Source organism: Vanacampus margaritifer, chromosome 4 (genome assembly GCF_051991255.1).
Source record: "Vanacampus margaritifer isolate UIUO_Vmar chromosome 4, RoL_Vmar_1.0, whole genome shotgun sequence".
Taxonomy (NCBI): domain Eukaryota; kingdom Metazoa; phylum Chordata; class Actinopteri; order Syngnathiformes; family Syngnathidae; genus Vanacampus; species Vanacampus margaritifer.
The window spans coordinates 2,561,514-2,586,762 of NC_135435.1; the positions used below are offsets into that span (position 1 = coordinate 2,561,514).

Here is a 25,249-nt window from a genome sequence, read left to right on the forward strand (position 1 = left end):
ATATAAATCGTGGTGATATTTATTTTTATTTTGACTTCATGAGCATACTTGGTATTGGAGTAATCCAAAAGTAATCCAAAGTAATTGTTACATTACTTTAATATTATGGTACTTGGTACTAATAGAGCTGTCAAATGATTACATTTTGTAATCAGATTAATCTCATTTTAAAATTTTGATTAATCACGATTAATCACCTAATAAAAAAGGCTTTTCTTACCTACATTTTTTCCTGCCAAATTTGAAGATGATCGGTTATGTGTTAATTCTTTTGACATTTACTGTTAATTACTTGCAAAATTTTTAAATGGAAAAAAAATGACCCCGATATTTTGACATGAACAAATATTCTAAATGTGATACGCAAACATTCATTAAATTCACTTTAATGCATGAAATTATGTTTATTGCTCAAACACAACTGGTGCTACCTTAAACGGAACCCTCCGCTGTCACGTTAAAGGATAATCTATTGTCAAAATTAATAGTGCAATTAATCTGCGTTAATTCATGATCATTGCGATGATTTTTTGTGATTAATTAATCAATTAACGCTTTAACTTTGACAGCACTAGTTACTAACTACATTTTTTAGCAGGTAACTTGTAACTGTAATATAATACATTTTAAAATTAACTCTCCCAACCCTGCCGATCAATGATTCGATCAGAAGGTGGAATTATATATCTATTTAAACTAGGTTTACATGATCAGCATTTTTGGGGCCGATCATGATTGCCGGTTAGTGAGTTTTAAAAGAAACGATTTCTGATCACCGATCCAATCATAAGATGGCACAGTGTGTCTATTTAAATAACTTGTTTATTTGATAAAAATATTTTTTTAAATAAATAAAAAAAGGCTTTATACGTTGAGGATTTTTGGGGTAATTCAGCAAGTTAAGAAAAAACCTGTTTATCTCCAATTCAATCAGAAGATGGAGAACTATTTAGTTAAACAACTTGTATATTTACTCTACAGTCTAACTAACCCCTGTCATAGCTCAATTCCACATCTAATTGACAACCGATTAAATACATATAAGGATAAAAGTAAACTATAAAATTATATTTACAAAAATGCTGATAAACAATAAATATTAACATGTAATGTTTTCACCTCTTTTTCTGGCATTAATCGAAAAAATGCATGAAAGTCATTCAGGTTTTGCTTAAACTAATGCTATATACTATTGATATCTTGGTTTTTAACACATCCATACGCTTAACTTACCAGCTATGTTGCTTTACATTCTGTTGCTGCAGGCTAAGTTGGCTTTTTTTGTCCACTATCTGCACAGGATGCTTTGTGTTTGGCTCCGGCAGAAATCCACGCCTATCTACGCAAACTGCATTGACTTTCATTTCTCAGTAATCCCCTTGTGAGAATAGCTCAACTCAACGTTCGATATGGTCATAGTTTATATGGTATTCTTGTATAAGTTTAGAGCGTCTCTGTAGTTACGTGTTCGTTCATACAACATGCCTTCCTGCTCGTTGCATTTGTGATTGGCTGAATGTGCATCGCTGGAAGTTAATGCTACTTACCGTATTTTCCGGACTATAAGTCGCTCCAGAGTATTAGTCGCACTAGGCCAAAAATGCAAAATTAGATAATAAAAAAAAAAACATAAATCGCACTCGAGTATAAGTCTCATTTTTGGCGGATAATTTTACAAACTACTTGACCAAAAACAAACATTACGTCATCTTGGAAGGCAAGTCATAACATTATTAAAAGAATAGAGAACAGCTTGAATAGGTAAGATATGCTAACACATTGAAGGTTCACTATTTGCAGCTTGTAGTATGCAGATTATGATTTTCTTTTGGGCGGCATTTGTGTTCAGTCGTTCTCAGTTGTTTCGGTAAGGTAATGTTTACTGTTTAAATACAGTACTGTTCAGGAGTAGGAGATATCGGTGTACTTCTTTTATTTGACATAAATAAATTGTCTTTCAGACTTTTTATCAATCTCCCCCAAAAAAAATACACGAAGGCTATTACTTTATGATTGGATGGACGAGGGCGCGTAGGTGGAACTTTTGCCTCTCAGCGCAAAGCCTTTCTGCTTCCGCTCCACGGCACACAAGCACGAGGTTGTTTTGGCCATTATGTCCTATTTTGCAAATCCGATCAATTACATCATTAATCGATCGGGCAAATAATGACATTAAAGGGGATCACCGATCATGCATAAAATACTAATTATGGGCCTATCACAATCAAGCCGATTAGATCAGTTTAAAATTCTAATTGGTTTAAATTTGTAATTTAAACATCTTTTATATTCACACTACAGTTGACCGCTGCTACTCACAGGACTCAAGGACTGGCCAAAATTGAGAACCCAAATATAATTGACGACAATTAAAATGCAAGGAAAAATATAAAACAAACCCCCATAATTTTTAAAATAATAATAATAATAATAACTTAAAGAGAGCTTAGTATTGTTCATTCGGTAATCATACCAATTTGACATGTCATCATCATTGCTCTCTCTCTCTTTGTCTCTCTTTTTCTTCTTTTTTTTGTATGTGCGTGAGTATGTGCGTGAGTGTATGCATGTGCGGGTGTGTGTGTGCATATGTGCGTGCGTGTGAGTGTGTACTCATTAATCCACCTAAAACCTATTAAAAATCCCATACCGTTCACCTAAACCGAATACTTCAGAATCCAGCTAGTGTCGTGAGGTTGTCAGGAGACCCGAGGAAGGATCAAAGAAAAGAAAGGAAAGTGAAATCCAGCACCGACCAGACATCACCTACTACCACCGGGTTACCAACCAGAATTTTTCATCAATAACAGAAACATCTAAATTCCAACAATTTAGGGAGAACTCAAGAGACCAAAGGAAAGACTGAGGAAAGGAAGGAAGGATAGATGAAGCAGAGTGAGATCCACAGACATCAGCCTCCACCGATTCAACGACCAGAGGAAGAAGCAGATAGTGTTTGAATTTCGATAGATGCTGGTATGGTGGATCTGGCATGCATGAAAACCTCCACCAAAGAGGGGAGCCGTCGACCCCGGCCAGGACAGAGCAAGCACAACCCCCCCCAGGCCACGGCAGCGCCAAGGCACAATCCCCGGGCCCCGCAGGAGCAAACCCAGGAGCCAGGAGCGCCCCCCACCCCAACACGGCCTGCGCCCCAAGCCCAACGCAGCAAAACAGGGCACGGCAGGCCCGCCAGGCACCCCACCAGCCCACAGCCCACAGCCCCCGCTCCCCCCACGACCCCAGCGACCCCCATCCACACCGGCCACTAACGACAACCCAGCCCCAGCCGCCCCCAAACCCACAGACATTCTTATGTGTGCACCGAGTTCCAGAGATGTTTTCCTTCCAGCCAAGCTTCCGGGCAAATGTTGCTGCGCCAACGCACGTTTCTGATTGGTGGTCTGGTTCACGCTCGTTCTTGGTTGGCTGCTGGCCTGTGTTGGGACTGCGGGGGTGGGGGCATGGATATTGGCGGCGGCAGCGAAGGCAGAAGAGAGTTGTCACTGTATGTATTCGAATGTGGAGATGGAACGAGAAAGTGAATTAAAAAAAATCTAATGAAACGCCAGATTGCAGTGTGACCTCATGTCTCCTGTAGTTCATTTTGTTTACCTATTTGGTGATGTCTAGAGACCGGGCGCAGTCCGCGGAGATGACTCGAACTCCGGCGGAATTCCGTAAATGGCATCAGCTTAAAGTCGAGACATGCTTACAAGGCACATTTTAAACTGCAATCTATCAGTTACGCAGTTGTACATGGGAATAGAGCAGCCGCAAGATAATTCCACATCAATTAATCCATGGATTGGAAGGTGAGGAAGCAAGAAAACGTCGGGGCTTGCCATCATTCTGGGAGGATCCAACCACTGCATTGGAGCGATCCACCAAAACAAACTGGGAGGCCGCAGCGCCGCGGTGTGAATGGATTGTGAATGCCTATTAAAGTGCACAGCAACGAATAACATGAGTACCGTGAGTTAAATAAATTAAATAGTTGAATTATAAAGTACAACTGAACTCACTATTTTACTCCAGTTGCCATTTTAAAACACATGGTAGAATGCTTGATACCGCATTCTTTCCCGCCCCAGCAAACGCACCCTTCTCCCCCCGGGAGGCCACCCACCCAAGTAGATTTCAAATCTGTGGGAAACACTGCGTATTCAGAATGCCGTTACAGTACAGGGAAAAAAAACATGTAATCTTATTACAGGTACATTTATTAAAAATGGTGATTATTTCGAGGGATTACAATTCCTACGATGAGAGAAGGAGCAAGAGACGAGCGAGAGAGTGAGGGAAAGAGAGACAGAGGGACAGAGAGAGAGAGAGAGAGAGAGAGAGAGAGAGAGAGAGAGAGAGAGAGAGAGAGAGAGAGAGAGAGAGAGAGAGAGAGAGAGAGAGAGAGAGAGACACGCCGTTGTTTACCATATTAGAGCTGTATGTCGCTGAGGCGGGGAACTGCCTATGTTATGTCCTCCACACGCGGCCACTCCGGCCAGTTTAAAATGCTTCACGGACGACAGACGGAAGTGGTGACCGGTATTCACTGTTTGGAAGATACTTGGCTTTGACCGATTTATCTTAAACAAAAAAAAAGTTTGATCTAAGAGTCCTGCAGCATGCATGCTATGCTGGAGCTTCTTGCTAGACCGCTACAATGTGAGTTAAATCTTCCAAACAAATCTCTCTCCCACCAATTGACTATTTAAACACCATACACAATATACACGGCTAAACTTGTGACTGGGATAAAAGTTCATTTTGCAATTGATGTCACGCATCGTCATCCTCATATCATTATTAGTGCATGCGTGCGTGTGGGTGAAATGAGTTACCATGGGAAATGTTGCTTTTCATAAGCATAATTTGACCCTTCTCTCCACATTCCACGTTACAACAACAACAGCTTTGTTAGCATGCAAAACTTTACCTCATTGTATGACTATCTGTCTGTCTGTGAAGTGTGGTTGCGTTCAGTGACAGTTTGAAAACAGCACATGGCCAATCAACATATTTATACATGCATTTTTAAAGAGTGTCAATTAGGGCTGGGTATTGCCAACAACCTCAATGCGTCTCATGCATGGCTTAAAGTTAAAAAAAAATCCTGAGCCTGAACTTTTTCCGGGGAGCGGTGGTGCAGTGTCCAATGTGCCGATTCATTGTTCGACCGATATCAAGTCATCGCAATTGGATTTGTCGCTGTGAATGACCTGGGCATTTGGGAAACTCATGAAATTACCGATGGCCAGTCTTTCCCAAGTGTCAGGTCATCTCTTTCATTATCCATTTATATTTTGGACAGTACAGTATAGCACTGAGGGTTGCAATCCCCTCTAGTTCTGCATAATATTTAGGTATTCAAATATCTTACAGAAAAATTCTATTGAATAATCAGGTATTTGGATGAAAATAATATTTTCCCTTGGTGAAATCTCAGGGGATCTCAGGAAGTGGGTAGTGACAGCACATCTGTCTGGGGAAAGCTATAAAGTCATCTAAAAAAACATTGAGCTTCAACATTCCACTGTGAAGCAGATCATCTGCAACTAGAGAACACTGAAAATTACAACAATCCTGCCTAGAAGTGGACGCCCTTCTAAAAATATCAGCAAGAACCACAAAAAAAATTATAATTCAGGTAAAAAGCCAACTCGTACATCACATCAAGGGATTTGCAGACCTCTTTTGCTGCATTTGGGACACGTGCATGCTTCAACAATCAGAAGAAAAGTCAATCGACAAGGCTTTCATGGAAGGCTTGCTAGGTAGAAGCCTCTGCTCAGAAAATAGATCAAAGCTGCCCATCTCAACTTTGCCTGCGAGTACCTGGACACCACTGAGGTTTTTTGGAAGTCCCTTCTGTGGACAGATGAGTCCAAAATTGAACTGTTTGGTCACAACTCAAACAGTCATGTTTGGTGAAAAGTCAACATTGCATACCAGCAAAAGAACCTTCACCCTAGAGTGAAGCATGGGGGTGAGAATGTTCAATTCTGGGCTGGCTTTTCATCCTCAGGACCTGGACAACTCCACATAATCTAGGGAATCATGAATTCAGAGGAATATTGTGAAATCTTGGAACATAACCTGAAGCCGTCCTTTGTGATGTTACAGCCTGGTAGAAGATCGATCATGCAACATGACAATAATCAAAAGCATTCCAGAAATACAACCCAGGAATGGCTGAAGAACAAGATTCATGTTCTGGATGAGCCCAGTCAAAATCCTGACTTAAATTATTTCAAAATACTGTGGCGGGACCTGAAGCGGGCAGTTTATGCTACACACTCATCCAACCTCTCTCAACTGGCTGCATTTTGCAAGGAAGAGTGGCAAAATTCCCCCAAAGTAGATGTGAAAGACTGAAGAAAGTGTTTGGATGAAGTTATCATTTCAAAAGGAGGTGCAATGTCTGATTAAGTGAGAGGTTCACATACTTATGCACCTATGAAATCTGACTAAATCAACAACTTTTGCTCAATAATGAATTACAATATTATCATTCTTTCTGTTCAAGTCCATTATTTTCAATGTCAGCATTGTAGATTGGGGTATGACTAAAGATTTAATAAGGTTATTTTATGCAAAAAATCTGACCATGCCTGGAGGGTTCACAAACTTTTGAGCATCTCTCTCTCTCTCGCTCTCTCTCTCACTCTATACATTATATATAACTTAAAAGGTTGTCAATTGCCTAACATAAAAAAAAGAAAAACATTTTACATTTTGAAAAGTCAAAAAAATTGTTCAATAAATATGCTTTATGATATTTCAACAGAGTCAAGATTGGCATTTACAGTATATTTTAAACAATTTTGAAGCCAGTATCCCCCCCCCTTTTTTTTTTTTACTGAAAATGAATATCGGCTTCAGATATCGGTTATCGAACTACTAATAATCGGCATCGTTATCGACCCTACCGACTCTAATCTCTAATTTCCTGCTGTCAGTGAATGAGTTACTGCAAGCTTGTGTGTCACCATTACATGGACAATCATCCCTTACACCAATACAACACAAACAGTGAACAGGTCACCTTTTCCTCCCTTTCTACTAGTCGGCCGTTATGTGTCACTGACCTACTTGCACTGAGTCTGACAGTCTGACAAACTTTTACAGTATAGGTGGACATTTTTTTAGACATGTAATGCAACTGGCAAACACAAAGAGTGTAGTTTCCTCTTGTGATCAGCACAGAGCAGCTTGTCCTCTACACTGCCATCAAGTGCCTTACGTACAAGAAACCACTGTGGAGATTTCTGCTGATGAATAATATACTTATAACCTATGGATTTAGAGGCGACAAATAAAAAGGGGGGGAAGGGAAACAAGGTGAGAACATTTAAATGCACTAGGGCAGCTGATATACAAAACAAAAATTAAAAGATGACCATTTTTGCTCTTAATGAATGGAATGAAATGGTTTATGAAGTGATCAGACAAACCATTTATAAAACAGAGTATCTGCAAGTCTTTTCTGATAAATTTTGACTTAATGATTTCATTAATCCACTTACAAGATTCGTAGCTATAACTGAGCAAAACGAGCGACACATATGATATATCTTCTGTAAACCTTAAATTGTAGCCCACTTTATAACAGTGTCTACTGGGTTGCAACTAAATGTGCAGAATGTCAATGAAGATCACTGCATTCATTTTTCTCACCTTGAAAATTTGCTAGGTCCCTCTCCATCCTCGTCATCAAAGTCCATTCTGAGAAAGAACCACAGGAAAGTCACATTAACAATTTTAGGACTACGAGACCACAGCACTCATGGGGATGATATACTTGATTTAAAGTTCATTATATATATATCCATCCATTTTCTTAACCGCTTTTCCTCACAAGGGTCGCTGGAGCCTATCCCAGCTGGCTTCGGGCAGTAGGCGGGGTACACCCTGAACTGGTGGCCAGCCAATCGCAGTATATATATATATACATATATATTAGGGGTGTGAATTGCATAGTACCTGGCGATTCAATTCGTATCACGATTCATAGGTCACGATTCGATACCGATTGATCCCGATACGAATCTATAAATTGATTATTGCGATTTAGTTTTTTTACACAAATTTAGAAAATACTAATCAGTAAACTTGTACATGTACACTGCAAGATTTGTATGAAAATGTATTTATTTATCTGAAAATCCAGGTTTATAACTGAGCCACTGCATTTAACAAACAGGTTGCAGTCTGTTTCATGTTTTTACAGCACTGAAATAAAATATTAAGGCTTAATGTTCCATTAATATAACATTCTTCCATGCTTAATGTGTGATCCTAACCCTAAGTAAGACGTTTTGTTGAATATTTCCATAAACATCGATTCGGCCGCATATCGAATCGATTCGAGAATTGTGCGAAGTTTTATTTATAAAAAGAACAAAGCCTAAAGACTATTAACAAGAACGCAGTAATTTGTACCTTTTGTAAAAAAGAAAAAAAGCAGCTTCAGCTCTAGCCTGACTTATCATTTAATACTCTAAATGTAAACAAGCTTGTTTGAGCAACTGGCTCAAGGACACATGGCGTTAGTTGTCTGTTGTCAGATCCTGCAACCTAGCTTGGGGTGGGTTTTTTATTTGAGGAGTTGATACTGTAGCCCCAGTTCCTCTTTTGGGTTTGAGTTGTTATGACACAGATATTGTAGCTTTAGATTTTTGTTAACCTCTCCTTCTAACTTTTCCTGATTACCAGTTTGTTAGTTTAGCTCAAAAACCACCACAGCTATTTATTATCAGTTCATCTTATGCCATCCATACACTGACCGCAGCTTGTGGAGTTTAGATTAAAGTTTGTTCTTGTTTGTAAATGTATTTGAACAAAATTGAAGTTTAGATTATCTTTTAAAATTGGTTTGTTGATGTGCTTAAACATTTTCTTTTGAATTTCATTTATGACGCACTCTTCTCTTCTTGGTGTATTCAATTGATTAGTCATGCATTACAAATTTGTAGTGTACTGGAATTCTAATTCTTTATTTGGGGACCTTTATCAGATATGAGTTTAAAATAGATTAATCCTTAAAAATCCTGTAATTAATTAGATTAAAATTTTTAATTGTCTGACAGCATTTATATATATATATATATATGTGTGTGTGTGATTTTGTTAAATCCTATCTCTGCTTCTAAACTAGAATAAAACATTGACAGTTGACTTAAACTAGATGGAAAGATTAAATGCTAGATTTAAATGCTTAAAATGCTAGATTTATAGACCACTAAAAGTTAACTAAATAAAGCCGGGATGAGGTTGACTATTGGAAAAACTAAGAAGTGTGATTGAAACTGGACTAAAACTGACGCTGAATTTAAAAATGTCGGGTGAAATTAACACTACTGGGAACGGAGCGGCTTTATAGTCATTAGAATAAATATGAATTATATAAAATTTCTCCTTTTATACCAAATCATGACACACTGTCATGTCTTGTTTCGTTCTGCCCTCTGCTGGTCATTTGTTTACTGTCTTTTTTTTTCCTGGAGTGTCGGTGGACGGAGTCCCGGTGTCTCAGCTGCAGGCAATCCTAATTAGCAGGCTATTTAGACACAGGACTCACAAGATGAAGATTGCCAAGTTATTGGTTCTTGCTGCTTGCCATTGCCTCAGCATTTTGTTACTCTCGTGCTTTTACTGGTTATCTCCTAGTTCCTGCCAGTAGTACTTTTTGTCTTCTGTTGATTCTTGTAAGTACTGCTCGTAGTGATGGGATGATGATACCTCAAGGAGTGTATTGACACATTACACAAACTGTATTGACACTGTATTGACACTGTGTTGGTCACTCAATAGTGACCTCTGCCGTAGATCTAAAATCATTGCAGATAAACATAAAGGAAATTAAGATGGTAAAATGTGCATGCTGTAAACCTTAATATTAGCTTATGAATTTATATTTATAATATAAATTTAATAAATTTTATTTATTCACTTGCTAGTCTTTTACTTAAAATATGATCTCATCTTTGTATAATTTCAGTTGGTCCATTTGCTTGCTGAGTTACGTTGTTTATTAGATGCTCATATGAGTTGGCTTGTAAAATATAGCAAATTTGTATGTAATAAAATAAATAATAAAAGTTAAAATGTAAAATGTTTAACTTCTGTATGGGATTTTGTTAAAACTTTTAAACCATATGTAATAACACACTAAAAACAGATTCTGTCATACATTTTTATTGAGAAACAAAAGTTTTTGAAGTGTGATTGCTCCAAGGCGATTTCTCCTCTTGGACACCAGTTCCCCTGCCTTAGAGAACACTCGTTCACAGGGAACAGAGGAAGCTGGTGTGCATAAATATTTAAGTGCCAGTTGATAAAGGTGTGGATACTTTCTCTGGTTATTTTTCCAATATTCTAACGGGTCTTGTGATCTGGGTATGTTGCTTTCAGCCAGGTAGCTTTGGACTTCAACTATGGAATCTACTGTTGCATTTGAAGTCATCCTGTTCTCCCCAACGACTCTGTGGAGCAGAGCCGACACTTCACCTACAATAAAATAAAAAGTTAACTTATCTGACAAAAAAAAAAATCTAACCTTTTACTATCAAAGAGTAGACACATTTAATTAAAAAAAAAAACAGCAACAGCAAACAGTTTAATCTCCATCCAACAAACACGCAACATGTTGATACAGTTTGTCTACCTATAAATACAGTTTGGCGCGGCACATCCAAACGACACACTTCCTGTATCGGTCACGTGATTTTTTTATTAAAGCGATACACGCGCCGATACGGGGTTTCACACTTGCGCACTCGGCACAGTGCTGGCGCACCAGTGTTGTTCGTCCCATCACTGCTGCTGTGATTGTTCTGGTTTTTGATGTACGTACCTTGTTGTAGGTCTTTTTGTTTTCATTCTTAATCTTAGTTAGTAGCTATCTTCCTCCCGTGGTACTCCACCCACCTTTCTTGGTTAGTTATTTTGTTTTTCTGTAGGTAGACGTTGACCTTTTGTCACATCGCTTTTTGTTAGTGTTCAGTTATGCGTCAAGCTCCTTTTGTTCAATAAAAACTGTAAACCTTGTAAACCCACCATTTGAGTTGCATTTAAATCCTTTACCTGCGCTTTTGCGCACGCCTAACACACTCTGCGCTTTAAGTTCACCCGAGGAATGTTCCAAATGTGTTTTTTGAGCATTCTTCAACTTTCTCAGTCTTTTGTTGCCACTGTCCCAGCTTTTTTTTTAACTTGTTGTAAGCATCAGTTTAGAAATGAGAGAATATTCACCTCCCCCAAAAAATACAAAAATAAATAAATCATGAGTTTGAACACTAAATAACTTATCTTGTCTTTGTAGTGTATTCTTGTAAATAAGGTTGAAAAGGATTTTCAAATCATTGTATTCTGTTTTTATTTACAATTTACACGTCACAACTTAATTGGCATTGCAGTTTGTAGTTCAGTTGCTCAAGTAGCCTTATGAGTTGTTTTTTTTTTAGATACTATGCAATCAATTGTTGGGCCATCTATCCATCCATCCATCCATCCATCCGAGCGCAGTATAATAGCAGTGATAGCATATTCGTATTGGAACTCTTAAAGTATGTTGCCTGTAAAAAATGAAAGAGTCAGTTGAATTTAGAAAATAAATTTATTAATTCATTTTTATTTATAGCAGGCAACAACTTACAGTTGAACACAGGAAAAACAATTCATACTGTAGTTTTATAATATGAACAGGAAAAAAAAGCCTGAAATCTCTCTAATCTATAAAACACAAATATACAGTACTTCCCGCAAGTTACAGTATTGCTATCCTAACAATTTAACATCATGACCTACCATTAACTGAATTGTTGAGTGCTAATAATGGTGATGTTACCATAGGCAACCAATACCAATCATACCAACAATGGTAACTAGGGGTGTGAATTGCCTAGTACCTGGCGATTCAATTCGTATCACAATTCATAGGTCACGATTCGTTTTGATACCGATTCATCCCAATCCGAATCTATAAATTGATTATTGCGATTATTAAACATTTTTTTAACTCAAATTTAGAAAATACTTATCAGTAAACTTGTACATGTACACTGTAAGATTTGTATCAAAATGTATTTATTGATATGAAAATTCAGGCTTATAACCGCTGCATTTAACAAACAGGTTGCAGTCTGTTTCATGTTTGAACAGCGCTGAAATAAAATATTAAGGCTTAATGTTCCATTAATATAACATTCTTCCATGCTTAATGTGTGAATCCTAACCCTAAGTAAGACGTTTTGTTGAATATTCCCATAAAAAATTGATGTTTAAAAATCAATTTGGCCGCATATTGAATCGATTAGAAAATTGTGCGCTGTAATATCCCGATATATTGCCAAATTGATTTTTTGTAATACTCCCAATGGTAACATATCAACTATAGCAAGAGACAATAGCAACAGTAGTAACAGCAAGGACACACTTGCACCAAGTATTTCTAAAATTCAAGGCCCTCTCTCTGAAATATTGTGACCAAACCAGGTTTTTATATAGCATTTTAAATCTAGAAATATTTTAGAGTCTCTTATGTTGGATACCCAGACTATTCCAAAGTTTCACTCCACATACTGACACACAAAAACGTTCGCAATTCATTCTGAATTTGGGTAATATAAACTCTCCATATCCTCTCAAATTATAAACTAACTCTTTTAGTTTAAATAACTGTTGTAGTTTAATTGGCAATGATTTATTGAATGCTTTGTATAAGATTATTGAAGTATTATATTTAACTAGATCTTTAAATTTTTGTAATTTTGATTGAATAAAAAGATATGTGTGTGTTCAAGAAATCCAACCTTGTGTATGATCCGCAAAGCACATTTTTGTAATATGACTAATGGCTCTATTGCACAATGGCAGGTTTTACCCCACACCTCACACAGTATGTGAAGTAGGGGAGGACCAGTGTACAATATAATGTACGGAGACAATCCTCATCAAGGCATAACTTTATTCATAATTGAGAGGCTTTTAGAGATTTTATTTGTGTGTGTCTGATATAGGCTTTCCAAGACAGTTTATTTATCAATTATGACACATAAAAATGTAATCGCACTTACATTATCAATTTGGACGCCTATAGTATATTTATATCCAACCACTTTTTTATTTTATTAAGTTCGTTATTCACAGTACTAACACGCTCAATGTAATTATTACTACTATAAAATATATTGGTGTCATCCGCGAAAAGTATGAGTTTTAATGAGCGGGACACATTAAAGATGTCATTAATGTACCTATAATAATATTGGCCCTAATATGGACCCCTGGGGAACACCACAAGCAATGCCAAATTTTCCAGATATCTGCTGCCCCATTTTAACATATTGTACCTTTCCTTTTAAATAACTTCTTATCCAGTCTCCAGCAACTCCTCGAATCCTATATCGTTCTAATTTATTTTACTAAGATGGAATAGTTAATTGTTTCAAATGCTTTTTTGTGATCAATAAAAATCCCAATTGCATTATTATTTTTTTTTTTATCTAGTGCAGGGATAGACAATTTCGGTCCTAGAGACCCGCAGTGCTGCATGTTTTTGATGTCTCCCTACTCGAACACAGCTGAGAGGCTCCTGCAGAACGTAATGATGAGCTGATGATTTGAAACACCTGGGTTTGGAGGTAGGAGACACCGAAAACATGCAGGACTGCGGCTCTCTAGGACCAAACTTGCCTATCCTTTATCTAGTGCATTGGTAATTTCTTCAGTTGCCTCAATTATTGCCATTGAAGTACTTCTATTTGTTATGAAACCATATATGCATGTCATGGCGCATGGTCAGGATTAGGGATGTTTGATACCAATTTGTATCCCCATTTTTTTCATTATTTTCCTGCATGCTAATCTGGGGTCAAGATGTTTCAACATTGGTCGGAGGATAATAAGACATACTCACCCGCCTGATCTTCTCTTGCCACCACGACCTGGCACAGATCCTCCCATCCTTACCGGGCCAGAGCCAACTGCCCCCGGCATCACAACTGTACCCGGCAACTCACTGCCCATCTCTGGAGGACAGAACACCAGACACCATACAATTTATTACACAAAAATGCAATAATCTCCTTTCATTATCAAGCCTAGTTACATAGACCTCTTTAGGTCTGTCATCTAAATCAGTGGTCCTCAACCCTGGTCCTCTGGGACCGGTATCCAGCCTGTTTTCCATGTCTCCTGCAGCCAACACAGGTGGGAATCGTTATCAGGCTTCTCCAGAGCTTGCTAATTAGCTGATGATATGAATCACCTGTGTTGGCTGCGGGAGACATGGAAAACAGGCTGGATACCGGTCCCCGAGGACCAGGGTTGAGGACCACTGATCTAAATGGATTAAGAGTTACCTACAGTAGATGATAGAAATCAGTATGTGCATTTTATCAATTTCAAATCAAATCAGTTGAAGATTACTCAAGATTACTCAGATACAAATATATATTTTTCCCTGATGAAAGAAGAGACTCTAATCTCTATTTTGGTAGGTTTCATGATTATTGGCTGTGCTTGGTCCTAAATTATTTATATTATATATTGACTCATTCAAACTCAAAAACATATAAATATGTTTTTAAGGCTTTGTCCTTCACTCCCAAAAATATATAAATCTGTTTTTTTTGTTGTTTTTTTGTTTTTCTCCATATGTTTGGCACATTTCTTGAAACAGATTTTCAAAATACCATGGACAAATCCCTAAACTACCTTACAATTGGTCTCAACTGAATAGCATTTGTCATTGCTTTCATCAAATTGCCATTGTCTTAGAACATGTCTCAATTGCCTCAGTGGATCTGTGCTAATAGTTGTGTACATTTAGCCCACAGTTAGCACAATTTGCCCACATTTAGCACATTTTTCAAATGAATAGATCTTGCTGATCGAGCAGGATTAGTTGTTTTTCAGTCTAATGTCTGTCCTCTCCAAAACATGTCAGCAGGATTTCCGTGTGTAAGTCATAATATGCAAAATCATCTGTTCAATTGTCAAAATTAGTCCAGCATATCACAGGGGATCAGTGTAGAGGATGGTTGAGACATTCACGCCATTTTTTTCCTCGCTGCATTGCAAGGAAAAATATCCGCTGCGATGTAAATAAAAACCTTTGGCCAAACAGAGAGCAGTGTATGGATTGAGGATGATGGCCAAGAGGGGAGAGGCTAGTGTAAGTGTTACAGTAGTTGGTTCTTCATTTACGCTGTGTGCGAAATATGATTTTAGTTATTAGTTTTTAGTTTTTCATAAATATACAGAATTTGGCTTACACTTTCTTTTGTTGCACTCTAATGTGTAATTAACTTTGTGTGAATAAAAACTGTTGACTGTGAGTATGTCAAACCGCAAACTTTGAATACTGCTCTTGTAAAATCTTTTTTCCCCCCTCAGTTTTATATATAATTGTATTTTGTTAGCTGTTGTGGGAAAACATCTAATGATTTTGACTTGTGGTGCTCATAGAATGCCAAAGGGACGATGCATTTTGGGGGCACTGACTACTTGTATGACATAGAAATTTGATTTTGACAGAGATATGAGCTTTTGCAGATGATCCAAAGAGTTGTGCAAAATCATCACATTTTTGGCAAAAGAACTAAGTGAATGCAGATGAGCCTGTCATGATTTGGGTCAGCTGGTGGGCTCCGCCCACCATACACACCTGCTGCCCATCATGCAATCAGACCTCAATAAAGGCCTGATGGACACAGCAAGGAGTGTCGGGTGATTACCCCGAGACGCCGCTCTCTTGACCCGACTGTACTCGTCTTACAAGTTTTCTCCTGCTGCCCATGACTTACTTTTTTGCCGCCACTGTGCGTGATTTTGAGTTTGTTTGCTATCCGCCTGTGCGCGTGAGTTTGTGTTTGTTTTCGTCCGCCTGTGTGCGTGATTTTGAGTTTGTTTGCTATCCGCCTGTGTGCGTGAGTTTGTGTTTATTTTTGTCCGCCTGTGTGCGTGATTTTGTGTTTGCGTTTATCGCCACATTAAATCAAAGTTATCCGCATCCCTGCCGTGGCTCGCCTTCCTCACTGCATCTGGGTCCGCCCTTCTCAAGCCGTGACAGAATCACCCGACCAACTATGGACCCCGCAGATCCCAGCAGCCCGCGCCAGGTCCTGGCCAGCCATGGACACTTGCTCGACCGGCACGAGCAATACTTCCAGGATCTAAAGGAGGTGATGTCGGCACTAACTGCACAGATTGGATCGCTCACCTTAAATATGGAGCGGAGACCGGAATCCACGGCCGCGGAAGACTCACGACCTGCCAGAGCGTCTCCTGTTTTCCCCACTTCCCGATCAGCAGGCAATCTTGTCTTCCGGGAACCCAATATTCCGCATCCCCCCCGCTACGCTGGCGAGATTGGTGGGTGTGACCAGTTCCTTCATCAGTGTAGCCTGGTCCTCGACCAACAGCCGTACACCTTCCCGGACGCCGGCTCCAGAGTTGCTTTTATTATGAGCTTGCTTTCCGGCCAGGCAGCATTATGGGCGATGGCGGCCAGCAAAACCAACCCGGAGCTCCGAGCCTCAGTTCCTGCCTTCCTGACTGAATTCCGTAAGGTCTTCGACCACCCAGTAAGAGGGAAAGAAGCAGGCAGCCGCTTACTGGACCTCCAGCAAGCCGGCTCCTCCGTGGCGGAATTCTCCATCTCTTTCCGGGTTTTGGCCGCCGAGAGTGGTTACTGCGACGCGGCGCTGTGCGGAATTTTCCGGCAGGGACTAAACCCGCGGATTAAGGATGAGCTGGCGGCACGGGACGAGACGTCCACGCTGGAGGAGTTCATCGGCTTGGCCATCCGGTTGGATAACCGGTTGCGGGAGCGACGGCGGGAACGGGAGGAGGAGGAGCGACGACCGGAGGCAGCGGAGACGTCTGCTCAGCCGGTGTCGGCCACGTCCGCGGGGCGCTTCGTCGACGCCCCGCCTCCCAACGCTTCATGGCGATGCGCGCCTGCCAGAGATGGCGCGGAGCCTTTGCAGCTGGGAGGAGAGCGGCTCTCGGCAACGGAGCACACGGACCGGTGGAGACACCTAGCGGCCAAGTGTGGGAGGCGGCCTGAGAGACACAGGCACGTCGCACCTGTTCCAGCCCCAACCATCCCATTCCAACGTAACCCAAGGAGACTACTAGTCTCAGGAGAGATGACATGGGGGGGGGGTAAACGCTAGGATGACGGCTCTGGTGGATTCAGGGTCGGATGAATGCATTATTGACCCGAGGATGGTGGACATCCTGAAATGCCCGGTGGTTGAACTCAAGAGAGCCAAGGAGATGCGCGACCTCGACGGGCGCACCCTGGGTGTGATTTCACACCGAACGGAGAGCCTACAGATGCGTCTATCGGGGCACCACGTGGAAACAGTTCAGTTCCTCATTATGCCGTCCCGGTCGGCCCCAGTGGTCCTGGGCCTGACTTGGCTGGCCAGGCATAACCCGGACATTAACTGGGGCATTCCCAGGGTGGAGAGATGGAGTGTTTTCTGTCACTCGCATTGCCTGCAGTCAGCAGTGGATGATCACCGTGGCCCAGCCAAAGCCACGTTAGAGGAGATTAACCTGGATGAGGTACCGGCAGAATACCACGACTTGCGGGAGTTGTTTAGCAAGGACCGGGCCATGTCTCTCCCTCCACATCGACCTTACGACTGCGCAATAGAACTGGTTCCTGGGGCACCGCTGCCTGGTACACGCCTATATCAGATCGCCAAGCCGGAACGTCAAGCCCTCACGGAGTACCTCACCACGTCCCTGGCGGCCGGACTGATTCGGCCTTCAAAGTCACCGCTAGGGGCGGGGTTCTTCTTCGTGGAAAAGAAAGACAAGACCCTACGCCCGTGCATCGATTTCCGTGGTCTGAACGACATAACTATCAAAAACAAATATCCGTTGCCGCTAATGGACTCAGCGTTTGCTCCCTTACATTCAGCCACGGTATTCACCAAACTGGACCTTCGCAGTGCCTACCATCTAGTGAGGATAAGGGAGGGCGATGAGTGGAAGACAGCATTTAAAACACCTATTGGGCATTTTGAGTACTTGGTGATGCCGTTTGGCCTCTCAAACGCTCCCGCCGTGTTCCAGGGATTCATTAATGACGTCCTGCGCGACATGCTCAATCATTTTTGTTTTGTTTACCTGGACGACATTTTGATTTTTTCAAGAAATCAAACCGAACATCGACAACATGTTCGGCTGGTCCTGGAACGACTGCGGCTGTATGTAAAAGCCGAAAAATGTGAGTTTCACGCCAGTTCAGTCCAATTCCTCGGCTACATTGTGGAGAAGGGTCGATTGAGAGCCGACCCAGCGAAGATCCAGGCCGTGGTCGAGTGGCCCACTCCCACATCCAGGAAACACCTACAGAGGTTCCTTGGATTCGCAAACTTCTACCGTCGATTCATTCGCAACTACAGCTTAAAAGCGGAACCACTAACAAGACTGACATCCACCAAAATTCCGTTTGTTTGGACCCAACAGGCAGAGGCCGCATTCGTCAATTTAAAAGTATTATTTTCGCGTTCCCCGGTGTTGACACACCCCGATGAGACTCTTCCCTTTATCGTCGAGGTCGACGCTTCAGAGACAGGAGTGGGGGCAGTGTTATCCCAACGGTCACCGGAGGACCAGAGGCTACACCCATGCGCCTTCTTCTCGCGCCGGCTCAACCAGGCTGAGCGCAACTACGACGTGGGCAACCGGGAGCTGCTGGCCGTTATCCTTGCGTTGCAGGAGTGGCGGCACTGGCTGGAGGGCGCGGCGGAACCTTTCCAGATCTTTTCTGACCACAAAAACTTGGCGTACCTCCGGTCCGCCCGAAGGCTGAATCCCCGCTAGGCACGCTGGGCCCTGTTCCTAACCAGATTTAATTACACCATCACCTACCGACCAGGAGCCCGGAACACCAAGCCGGACGCCTTGTCCCGAATACACAGTCCAGCCGCCGAGGGGTCTCCACCCGAAACCATTGTCCCGGAGGACAGAGTATTGGGAGCCCTCCGGTGGGAAGTGGAGCGGAAGGTGGCGGATGCAGCGGACGACACGCAGACCCCGGTCGCGTGCCCTGAAGACAAGTTGTTCGTGCCCACACACCTTCGGCAGGAAGTGCTGCAGTGGGGGCATGCGTCGAAGGTAGCATGTCACCCTGGGGTGGGTCGCACGCTGTCCTTGGTAGCACAGAGATTTTGGTGGCCTGGGCTGCGCAAGGACGTCCAGGACTATGTCACGTCCTGCACGGTGTGTGCCCGTAATAAGTCCTCCCGCCTGAAGCCATCCGGCCAGCTCCGACCCCTGCCCATTCCCCACCGTCCCTGGTCGCATGTGGCCCTGGATTTCATTACCGGACTACCTACTTCCAACGGGCGGTCGGTAATCCTGACGGTGGTGGACCGGTTTTCAAAGATGGCCCACTTTATCGCCCTGCCCAAATTGCCCACCTCGCTACAAACGGCGGATATCCTGATAAAAGACGTTTTCAGGATCCACGGGATTCCAGTGGACCTCGTCTCCGACAGGGGGCCCCAGTTCGTGTCCCGGGTTTGGAAGGCCTTTTGCAAGTCCTTGGGGGCTACGGCTAGCCTGTCGTCGGGCTACCACCCCCAATCCAATGGGCAGACGGAGCGTGCCAACCAGGATTTGGAGGCAGCGCTTCGATGTGTGTGCCATCAGCACCCTTCCTCGTGGGCGTCCCACCTCCCTTGGGTCGAATACGCCCACAACACTCTCGAGTGCTCGGCCACAGGCCTGTCCCCGTTCAACGCGGCCTGTGGCTATCAACCCCCCTTGTTTCCTTCCCAGGAGGGCGGTATTGCCATTCCCTCAGTCCAGACCCACCTCCGCCGGGCTCGCAGGGTTTGGCAAGACACTAGGAAGGCCCTGTGCCGCACCTCGGACCGCAACAAGCGGCTCGCGGACAGGCACCGGGTTCCGGCACCGCTCTACCGACCGGGTCAGAAGGTGTGGCTCTCAACTAGGGACCTACAGTTGGCGGGGAGTTCAAGGAAGCTGGGGCCGCGGTTCATCGGCCCGTTTGAGGTCAACGCTATGGTCAACCCGGTAGCGGTCCGGCTCAACCTGCCCCCTACTCTCAAGGTACACCCAGTGTTCCACACGTCCCTGCTTAAGCCTGTCTCTGCCAGCCCCTTGTGCCCGCCGACCGCGCCCCCGCCGCCTCCCCGGGTCGTGGGGGGGCAGCCGGTGTACACAGTAAGGGACATTCTGGACTCTCGAAAGCGGGGCAGAGGGTTTCAGTATCTGGTCGATTGGGAGGGGTACGGACCCGAGGACCGCCAGTGGGTTCCCCGCTCCTGGATATTGGACCAGTCCCTCGTTCGGGATTTCCATTTAGCACACCCATCGGCGCCGGGTGGTCCGCCTAGGGGCGTCGTTAAGGGGGGGGTACTGTCATGATTTGGGTCAGCTGGTGGGCTCCGCCCACCATACACACCTGCTGCCCATCATGCAATCAGACCTCAATAAAGGCCTGATGGACACAGCAAGGAGTGTCGGGTGATTACCCCGAGACGCCGCTCTCTTGACCCGACTGTACTCGTCTTACAAGTTTTCTCCTGCTGCCCATGACTTACTTTTTTGCCGCCACTGTGCGTGATTTTGAGTTTGTTTGCTATCCGCCTGTGCGCGTGAGTTTGTGTTTGTTTTCGTCCGCCTGTGTGCGTGATTTTGAGTTTGTTTGCTATCCGCCTGTGTGCGTGAGTTTGTGTTTATTTTTGTCCGCCTGTGTGCGTGATTTTGTGTTTGCGTTTATCGCCACATTAAATCAAAGTTATCCGCATCCCTGCCGTGGCTCGCCTTCCTCACTGCATCTGGGTCCGCCCTTCTCAAGCCGTGACAGAGCCAAAGCAATTGAGAATGATCTTTGCAGTTGTGACTGTCCCGAGTCTTTGTTTGGGAAAGGAACTTGGAGTGAAGCATGTGTGAGCAGTTTTGGGATAGATATGTACTTTTGCTAATGAACTGATAGGTTGTGCACAAATGTAAGTCTGTTTGTCCAAATGAGCTTGCAGTTTTGAAAATGTCTCAGTTTCAAGAAATATGCCAAACCTATGGAAAAAACTTTAATATTTTGTCCTTCACTCCCAAAAACATATTAATCAGTTTTTTAATACTTTCTCCTTCACTCCAAAAAACATATTTATACGTTTGTCACGGGTTCATTTAAAAAAAGGGGGAAAAATGATGGCGCAGTTGAAAAACTTCAGTGAAGTTTTTATCTACACCAACACACATTAAAAATGTGAAAAATATTTACAGTGCAAGTCCAGTGCAAAAACAATCCCAACAGTATTTACAAGTTCTGTTTGTCATTTCTGCAACTTACTGTGGTAACCAGTCACTCACCATCCCACTTGGCTGAGCACCCCCCACTAATGAATTTAGGCTCCCTTAAATACCCCTTAGCCCCTCCCTCTGGTCAAACCATTTAGCGCTTAAACAGGTTTAATACAAAAAGAAACCCAAAAGCAACTAAAGCATGTGAATAAACAATATCGGCAACATATATTAATCATAACAAAAATCCTCCATTCTCCAACCAGAACTCATTAAATAATAAACCAACTACTTTTGTGTGCCGATTATTGATATCACGATAAATCGTAATACTTTGTCTCCCGATAGATTATCGATACGCCTACGCAAGTATCGCGATATTTGTAGTTAATATACAGCCACTATAAAGGCTCCATTGTTCATTACTTATTGAGCAATTACTTGGTAGACGACTAGGAGGAGCGCCTCAAAAGAGTGGAAATGTATGGAAGTATTCAGGCGAAGAAGACTCATGAGGTTACTTTTACTTGTGTAAAATATTTATTATCTGTCCAGCAACTGACTCAGTTTTGCATACGTAACATTTTAAAACCTATTTTATGGTTTGACTTTTTGAAGCACACAATTTCTGAGGAATATTAATATTTAAATATATTTGATATTTAAGTAATTTTATTTATTTACTTCTGCAATGTTAAACAAAAAAATCGTCACAGTTTATAAAATGAAACAATTCACTATGTAACTGACTGACATGTTGCATTAAAATAATGTTTAAGAAAGACACAAATTTGTTCACAGAAAGTGGTCTCTGTTAAGAAGACATTTGTATTTGTTCTCACTGTAAATTTGTAATATTTTGTTTCAGTGATGGTACAAAAAGAAACTATTTTCTCATTGAAAAAAACAAAATTTATGTCTTGAGTAGTTTTATCGTGGATTTATTACCTGACCAATAGAATCGATAATCGCGGTATCGTCATATCGTGAGATAATCGTTATCGTGAGCCTTGTATCGCATATCGTATCGTATCATGAGGTACCCAGAGGTTCCCACCCCTAGTCATGTGACACCTGAAGCGCGGCAAAAAGCAAGAGCAAGAAGAGACTATAATCTTTCTTTTGGTAGGTTCCATGATTTTATAGCAATAAAACAAAATATTATGTGGACCTTGCAAAATCAGTCAAAATTCAATAAAACAGCCGGGAGCAAAGAGGGTTGCTTCAGTGAAAATGGCTGGGAGTGAATGAGTTAATGAAATGTTTTGTCATGTGTATGCTAAACTTTAAAAATATATATATATATTTGCTGATGATACAACTTTATATTGCTCTGGAGAAAATCTCAAACAACTTCTGAGTACTGTGGAAAAAGAGCTATATATACTAAAAAAAACTGGTTTGACAAACAAATTATCTTTGAATCTCGACAAAACAAAGATCAGAATCTTTGGCACTAGGCTAATCAAACATTAAGTCAAAATCATTGTTGAAACAATTGAAATATATAAAATTAAATTTCTTGCCGTTGTATGCTGGAACTCTCCTATAGAAAATGTTAAAAGAAAAATAACAAAACACTAGGTATCCTATATAAAACCAAAGATCTTCTGAATAAGAAGTCATTATATACAAAATATTGTACATTATTACTGCCATACCTGATTTATTGTGTCGAAATATGGGGAATAATAACAAAACTAATACGCAATCTGTTTGTAAGCCACAAAAAAAGAGCCATACAAATTATTAATCGCTCACATTATATATATATATATATATATATATATATATATATATATATATATATATATATATATATATATATATATATATATATATATATATATATATACACATCCATACATACAGGTATATATATATATATATATATATATTAGGGGTGGGAATCTTTGAATATCTCACGATTCGATTAAATTCCGATTTTTGGGTGCGCAATTAGATTCAGAATCGACGATTTTTTATTTAAAAATGATTTGACTGGCAATGATTTTTTCTTCAATTTAAAAATGTTTGAGGAATCGTAATGATCTACTCCAGTCTGACTCGCTAATGCTAATTAGTGTCCTACTACACCCCTAATATATATATATATATATATATATATATATATATATAGTGTGTGTATATATATATATATATATATATATATATATATATATATATATATATATATATATATATATATATATATATGTATTAGGGGTGTTAAAAAAATTGATTCGGCAATATATCGCGATATTACAGCACGCAATTCTCGAATCGATTTTTAAACATCAATTTTTTATGGGAATATTCAACAAAACGTCTTGCTCATTTTCTCTCCCAAGGTATCTCTAGTAAGTCTCACGTTTGACTCTCCTCTATAATTTCTATGTATCTCTTATTTCTCCTAGTGAATTTTAGGAGAAACAAATTAGAAACGTTTGAGACAAAAGAGAGAGTAAAATGAGACTGTGGTGAGATTCTAAAATGTGTTTCAATTAAATTTTCCTCTGGGTATGCCCATTTTTTAGTGATGGCAAAATTGAAACTGTGTTTTGGTACGTTTCGGAACCCAGGCGGTACTTATGATTCGAATCGCGTTCCTAAATCTGTCTCAGAATCAGGATGTCCCGTGACAGTTGACAGTTATTCATAAATGACTTAGTTATCACACTTACAAAGAGTATTCAAATTTTGGACAAAATACCTTATGTGCTGTATTTTTTTTGGCAACCCAAGGTCTAGGTGGTGCTATATTTTTTACGAACTATATGCACTCTGTAAAAGTAAAAAAATGGATCATTCAAAAATTCATAGCTCACTTCCTTCTCATTTTAGCATATGGATCTAAGAGACTTTTTTGTAGGTGTTGGGCTCTCTCATATACCTAAAAATTGTCGTAGATTTGGCTTAAACGTACAACCTGCTTTGTCAAATATTAGTAGGGGGCGCTAGTGAGTAATTTTTGTAAAAATCGTACAATACATGATAAAATATTGCTCATTTTGCCAAGGCAGATGTGTGCACCAAGTTTCACGAGGTTCTGTGCATGTTTAGGCCCTCAAAATGTAGCTGTAGGTCAAAACGTGCCGGGATTGTTTTTTATTTTTGTCCTGTACGGGGCGCTATGGAGCCATGTCATTATGACATATCAAATTCTTCGTCATGCCCGAAGAGTGTGAAATGTTTGGTGAGTTTTCGTTAATGTCTAGGAGTACAAAATGTGATCGTTTGCGGAGAAGAAGAAGAAGAAGAATGCGACTGAAAAACAATAGGGACCTCGCAGCGGTCACTGCTCGAGCCCTTATTAACTGAACTTTGATTTGTGTTTTGATATATTTTTAGGGCCCGAGCAGCGACCACTGCGAGGTCCCCCTTGTTTTTGTAAGAATTATTATTAGGGCCCGAGTAGCTACCGCTGCAACGTCCCTCTTGTTTTTGTAAGAATTATTATTATTAGGGCCCGAGCAGCTACCACTGCGAGGTCCCTGAGGTTTTTCGTTCATATTCTTCTTCTTCTCTGCAAACTATAAAATTTTTGACTCCCTAGAAATGAACGAAAACTCATCAAACTTTGCACACTCTTCGGGCACGGCGAAAAATTTGATATCATGAAGTTGTCATAATGACATGGCTCCATAGCGCCCCCTACAAGACAAAAATAAAAACCAATCCCGGCATGTTTGACCTGCAGCTACGAAAATTGACAGGCACGTGTAGCACCCCAAGACGTACATGACGTAACTGGATTGCTCTGGGTGTGGCAAGGCACTGTTCGCCAAGAATACAACGCAGATTTTGTGGGCCTAAACACGCAGAGAAACTCATAAAACTTGGTACACACATCTGGCCTGGCAAAATGAACAATATTTTATCATGTATTGTACGATTTATACAAAATATGTCTCACTAGCGCCCCATACAAATCTTTAACAAAGCAGCC

General features: G+C 41.2%; 1 protein-coding gene across 1 annotated transcript in view; it reads right to left on the reverse strand.

The window, feature by feature from the left end:
• arnt2 (aryl-hydrocarbon receptor nuclear translocator 2) overlaps positions 1–25,249 on the reverse strand; it is a 134,265-nt gene that overhangs the window by 101,283 nt on the left and 7,733 nt on the right. The window contains exons 2-3 of the mRNA XM_077564434.1: positions 13,919–14,030; positions 7,678–7,725 (exon numbers count right to left, since the gene is read on the reverse strand). Of these exons, the coding sequence (XP_077420560.1) occupies positions 7,678–7,725; positions 13,919–14,030 (160 nt within the window). The remainder of the gene's footprint in view (positions 1–7,677; positions 7,726–13,918; positions 14,031–25,249) is intronic.